The 6732-nt window shown below is 37.2% G+C and overlaps 1 protein-coding gene across 1 annotated transcript; it reads right to left on the bottom strand.

Moving 5' to 3' along the window:
• Nucleotides 1-3333: 3333 nt before the first annotated feature.
• On the bottom strand, nt 3334-4653 carry LOC110712075 (probable cyclin-dependent serine/threonine-protein kinase DDB_G0292550). Its single transcript, XM_021890496.1, has 3 exons — nt 4471-4653; nt 3735-4298; nt 3334-3633 (listed from the first exon to the last, which is right to left on the bottom strand). Exons 1-3 carry the CDS (start codon nt 4651-4653, stop codon nt 3334-3336), a joined length of 1047 nt encoding a protein of 348 aa, XP_021746188.1.
• Between the last annotated feature and the right edge of the window lie 2079 nt (nt 4654-6732).

Genomic DNA, 6732 nt, shown 5'->3' with positions numbered 1-6732 from the left:
AATAAAAATTGCTCGAAATAACCATTAAAAATGTGCAAAAAGCACAAAAATAATTAAATATATATGGGGAAAAAGCGCGAAATTACCGCATTTTACCCCCCTTAAAGAAAATGAGTTACATCCCCGTAACTCCTCATACCTTAAACAACTCAGGGTATTTCTTGGTTAGACCATAGCACCTTTACAATCTTAACTTCCTCGTTGCATGTACTACGCACTTTACTGTCAAGGATCTTGACAGGTCTTTCTTCATAAGTTAAGCTTTGATCTAACTCAATTGTTTTAGGTTGTAGCACATGTGACTTGTCAGGTATATACTTTCTTAACTAAGATACATGAAATACATCATGCACTTTACTTAGTTTCATAGGTAAAGCCAACCTATAAGTTACTTTGCCTATCCTCCGTAATACTTCATATGGACCAATATACTTTGGGCTAAACTTTCCTTTCTTCCCAAATCTCATGACACCTTTCATTGGTGACACCTTCAGTAATACTTTGTCACCAACCTCAAACTCTTCCTCTCTACGCTTCAAATCTGCGTAGCTCTTTTGGCGATCTTGCGCTGCTTGAATCTTAGCTTGAATCTCTTTTACTTGCTCAACTGTATCATCAATCATTTGAGACCCTAAGATTATTGTTTCACTTATGTCATTCCAACACATAGGACTGCGACACTTCCTTCTATATAATGCCTCAAATGGAGCCATGCCAATGCTTGCATGATAACTATTGTTATAAGAAAATTCAATGAAGTCCAAGCTATCTTCCCATCCCCCTTGGAAGACAATGACACAAACTCTTAACATATCTTCCAAGGTTTGAATAGTCCTCTCAGTTTTTCCATCTGTGGCAGGGTGAAATGTTGTGCTCATCTTTAGTGTTGTACCAAAGTTTTCTTGAACACTCTTCCAGAACTTCGATAGAAACCTAGTATCTCTATCAGACACAATATCCTTTGGAACTCCATGTAACCTCACAACATTTTTGATGTAAGATTTTGTAAGTTGTTCCATTTTCTAGGTCTCCTTCATTGGTATGAACATCGCAGATTTAGTCAGTCTATCCACCACTACCTAAATGGTATGATTCCCATTCTTTGACTTTGGGAGGCAAGTCACAAAGTCCATTGAAATACCATCCCACTTCCATCCAGGAATTTCCAATGATTGCACGGTTCCTTGCGGTCTCTTGTGCTCTATTTTCACTTTTTGGCAAGTTAGACACTTTGCTACAAATTCCGCAACTTCATTCTTCATTCTAGGCCACCAATACATCTTTTTCAAGGCTTTGTATAGCTTGTCCCCTCCTGGGGTGTACTGAGTATGGCGTATTGTGACCTTCTTCCATCAATTTTCTCTTTACTTCTTCACACTTTTGTGGTACACACCATCGACCTTTGTATCTTAAACTTCCATCTTCATGAATTTTGAAATCTGTAGCTTTCCCTTGCCTTATTTTCTCATGAACCCTATCTAACTTAACATCTCCTACTTGGTTTACCCTTATCTCATCAAATATTATTGGTTGAATACTCTGATTCACAAGTATACTTGCTGGTACTCCCCATTCTACCACTTCTAAATTCATTTTCCTCATTTCCCTACACAACTCATCAGCCACTATTAAAGTGTTCAGTCCATGACTGGTTTACGACTTAGAGTGTCAGCAACTACATTTGCTTTCCCTTCATGGTATTGTATGTCCAAGTCGTTGTCCGTTGTAAATTCTAACCATCTCCTTTGGCTAGAGTTTAGATCTCTTTAGATGAAAATGTACTTCAAACTTTTATGGTCTGTGTAAATCCTACATTTTACCCCATATAAGTAGTGCCTCCAAATCTTTAGTGCAAAAATGATTGCAGCTAATTCTAAGTCATGAGTAGGGTAGTTTACTTCATGAGTTTTTAATTGTCTTTATGCATATGCAATCACATCCTAGACTATTCTTAGATGCATCACTATATACATTATAAATCCCACTACCATCTGGCAGTGTAAGCACTGGTGCTGTAATTAACTTTTGTTTCAAGAGTTGAAAGGCTTATTCACACTCCTCATCCCACCCAAATTTCTTGTCCTTCTTCATTAGAGAGGTCATAAGGTTAGCAATTTTAGAAAAGTCCTTCACAAAACACCTATGATACCCTGCTAAACCTAAGAAACTCCTAACGTCAGACACCGTCTTTGGCGTAGGCCATCCCTTCACTGCCTCAATCTTTGATGGATCTACTTCTACCCCATCCTTGGACACAAAATGACCTAGAAATTCTACTTTATCCAACCAAAACTCACACTTGGAAAACTTCTCATAAAGTTTGTTCTCCCTTAATGTTTGTAGAATTGCCCTCAAATGTTCCACATGTTCCTCCTTATTCTTTGAATACACCAGTATATCAACTATGAATACCAAAACAAACTTGTCCATAAATGGATGGAACACCCTATTCATCAAGTCCATGAAGATTGCTGGAGCATTTGTCAACCCAAATGGCATTACTGTGAACTCATAATGCCCGTACCTTGTTCTAAATGCATTTTTGGGAATATCTTCGTCTGCGATCCTCAATTGATAGTATCCAAACCTTAAATCAATTTTAAAAAACACAGATGCGCCCCTCAATTGGTCAAATAGGTCGTCAATTCTTGGTAATGGGTACTTGTTCTTTATGCTGACCTTATTCAACTCCCTATAGTCAATACATAACCTCATACTCCTATCTTTCTTCTTGACAAACAACACTGGTGCTCCCCAAGGCGATGCACTTGGTCTAATGTATCCCTTTTTCTAGTAAATCCTGCGATTGCTCCTTAAATTCACTCATCTCTGCGGGTGCTATTTGATATGGTGTCTTGAGAATCGGTGTTGTCCTTGGGACCAACTCTATTGTGAAATCAATTGCCCTCTTGGATGGCATTCCTGGAATTTCTTATGGGAATACATCCAGACACTCATTCACCACTTCTATGTCCTTAGGCTTGGTTACCTCTTCATGTTCTAAGTTCCTCACACTACAAAAATATATTGGATGCCCCTTCTTAATATACTTTGCCAACTTCAACACAGTTATGATCCTTGGGCACTTTGTTTCACTATGTTACCAATTCATTCTCAGTTGTACTCATCTTTACTTTCTGCGATCGACAACTAATGTCTGCACTGTACTTACTACCCAATCCATTCCCAAAATGACATTGGAGTCACTTAACCCAAACTCGATGATGTCAGACAGAAACCCTTTCCCCTCAATTTCTAATGGTACATCCTTAAAAGTTTTGGTACACTGTACTACCCCTCCCGTAGGAATAACTATAGGTAAATCTATAACACCTACGGTTTCAAACAGTGTGCTAGTTTTGAAACAATGGCCTTTGAAATAAAAGAAAAAGTTGCACCAGAACCAAACAAAACTTTAACAGGAATAGAGTTAATAGAAAAGGTACCAGTGATAACATCCTTCGTGGAATCAGCCACATGCCTACTCATCACGTTGAGTTTTCCTAGAGCTCCACTCTTCACCTGATTATTCCTAATGTTGTTGCTTTTCGCTCCATTCTGTTGTGTCCCCTTAGTCCCTAAATAGTTGTTGTTTCCCTGAAAGTTCCTTTGAGCCCCTCCTTGATTATTTCCCTAGTTGTTTCGGTTAGGATCTTTAGAGAAGCACTCATACTCCCTGTGTCCCAACTTGTTGCATGCGCGACAAGTAACCAAATTTCCCTCACAATCCTTACCAAGGTGGTCGTCCTACACCTCTTGCAGTAGAAATGCATTGGTCCTTTATTATTTCCTTGGTTAGAGTTCCTAGATCCACCATTAAAGTTTCGCCCACCTTGGCAATTGTTACCCTGGAAATTGTTGTTGTGGAAGTTGTTGTTGTTGTTGTTGTTGTTGTTGTTGTTATGTTGGTACTTCAGCTTCTTAAAATTATTATGGTTACCCTGCGGGTTTCTAGAGTTTTGCCCCACCTCCTTTCTCTTTTCCTTCCCTTCTATCTCAGCTAACTCCTTCTTTTTCTTTAACTCCAACGCATAAAGGTGTGCAGCTCTCCCATACACTTCATCTAAGGTGTCAAACACTTGTCCACACAACTTTAGTTGCAAATCAGTAGTCAATCCACTCTCAAACTTCCTAGCCTTTGACTTTTCTGTAGCAACAGACTCCTTGGCAAATCGTGATAGTTCAATAAACTTGGTGTAGTACTCAGTCACTGACATTTCTCCCATTGCTAAATTGGCAAACTCCTCAGTCTTTTGTTTCTGTAAGAAGCTAGGATAAAACTTGTCCCTAACCTTCTCCTAAAACATAGTCCAGTTAAACCCAAGTAGCGCCTTAATTGAAGCCTCATTTTGTTGCCACCAAATGTCAGCTTCACCCCTGAGGTAATAGGTAGCACAACCTACTTTCGAATTCTCTGGGCAGCCACTACCCCAAACAGTTTCTCAAATTCCCTTAACTAGTTTTCAACACTATTGGATCAGGCTCTCCTTGATAGGTTGGTGGCTTGCTTTGTGCCACCTTCTTGAATAGCTTTCCCTGAGCATCTCCATTGTTGGTCGAGTTCCTTGCTAACTGTTGGGCGACCACTACCAGTTGCTTCACAACCTCACTCAGCTCTCCTCCATTATTGTTGTTACCACTTCCTATTGCCATCTTTCTTCGCCTGAATTAAAATAAGGGGTCTTTATTAATTATGGTCATGGTTAACTCTCACGTTAGACACCCATCTAACCAACTTATACCCTCTATACTTGCACATTTAATTTAAACTAATAAATTGAGATTGCAAAATTACAATTCTCAAAATTTGCAGCTTGATCAACCAAATATTGATTGCTAACCAACCATACATTTAATAAAGCATCACAATAATAAATAAAAATAATTCCCATGAATTCCTAGAGTTTAGAAATGGATTATTGGAATATTTTTAAGTAAGAAATGGCTTATTGGAGTAGTGATACGAAATGAATGATTTGAGAACGAAATGAATCATTTGGCAATATAATGGATTATTTGACAAGAAAATAAATAGAATTTTATTGCTGAGTAAGAAAATGAATGGAAAACTGAAATGAAATGAGTTCGAATAACTTACGCAGCTCAATAGGTTTATTGACTCTTGTGGACATGCCACTTATTACTACACTGACAAAGGAATTACTTAAAACTGCGGAAATGAAACTTAGAATCCTAAGAGAAAGATGAAACTACAAAATTCTAGTCATTTCGAACATTGTCCTTCTTGTCCTTCGGTTGTTTGTAGCTTTCAAGATCGAATTCAGGGTCATCTTCCTCCTCCATTGGTTCAGGTGTCTCTTGATTTTGTTCTACTTGGATGAACTCTTCTTCTTCCTCATCATCGGATGAAATATCAATTAAAATTGGAGTTGGGGGTGGATTTGGATTTGGAATTTCCATAATGGAACTATCAACAGTATGGTTACTCTCATCCATTAACTCTTCTTCCTCTTGCCCTCCATTAGTTCCTGCTTGATTACCCTGTGGTGGAGAAGAATTTCCTGATTGATTGCTAATGGAAGGAGATTTATTCCCTGCTGGGTTATCATAGTAGTAATTGGGATATGGAATGTGTAAGTGCTCGCAATGATCTTTCTAAACTCTAACGAGGTAAGAAATCAAGTATTTGTAGTCAGGGTACCACTGTCCATAGAAATATTTGTATTTGGAGTAGTTTGGGATGTCCCCAGGTAAGTAAAAATCAGAGAACTTTGCTTTGACAACAAGATATGGGGGTTCATCTGGAAGACAGTGAATAATCATAGCTGAAACTCGATCAGGAAGGTCATAATGCTTGTCTCCAAGGACATCGCTCAAATGGGAACAATAGAAACGAATTTTCAGGACATAGTCAAAAGGATGTTCATATTCTTTCTTAATTAGAGTATCAATCTGGGAGCTTTTGCTAGGAAAGATCGACATCCTGTAAAGGAAAAGACTTAGAAAAGAATTCCCTTCCCAAAGAAAATAAAACAATACAGTTCTTGCATGAATTAGGTTCAATGTTCAATCAAACAATCTCACTTATTTCTAATCACATAATTACATGCTTCCCATCAATAAATTCACATGATCAAACATCACAACCTAAATATTAATGCATACAAGAACATGATTATTTCTAACTTCTATGCCCAAATTCTTTCTTACACAAGCTCACCAGCATGCTTTTTAAAGCTTTTAACACATAATTCTTACCTTAATCCTCGCATTCCTGCAAAATGAACAAACTAAAAATATTTTTGACTCCTATATAAAAATTCCGAAAAAGGTTAAAATATTCGACCACTATATAAAAATTCGGACACCCTATTTAATTATTTAAAAAAATTCGGATGTCCTTAAATTAAAAAAAAATAAAAAAAAAATTCAGATTTTTTTCAAAAAAGTAAAAAAAATTCGGATTTCCTCTTAAAAATAAGAATAAAATAAAACAACTCGCTTTTTAAATTACTTGATTTAATAAACACTTGGCCAAGTATAAAAAAAACAAAATACATTAGAACACATTTTTGGCTTTAGTGGTAAAAAAAATCTCAACCTAAGCTCCCAGATACCACTTTGTAACACCCTAGAAATTCCTTCCCTTTAATATACGAAATAAGAAATTTTAAGACATTATCGCCACAGTGAAAACGGCTAAGACAATTATCAAAGACACACAGCAGAAGACTCTCTTTAAAACCATTCAAAACAAATCATCTTAAAAAG

This window comes from Chenopodium quinoa, unplaced genomic scaffold (genome assembly GCF_001683475.1).
Source record: "Chenopodium quinoa cultivar QQ74 unplaced genomic scaffold, ASM168347v1, whole genome shotgun sequence".
NCBI lineage: Eukaryota > Viridiplantae > Streptophyta > Magnoliopsida > Caryophyllales > Amaranthaceae > Chenopodium > Chenopodium quinoa.
The sequence above is the reverse complement of the archived record's forward strand: the minus strand, read 5'-3'. Positions and strand labels throughout refer to the sequence as shown.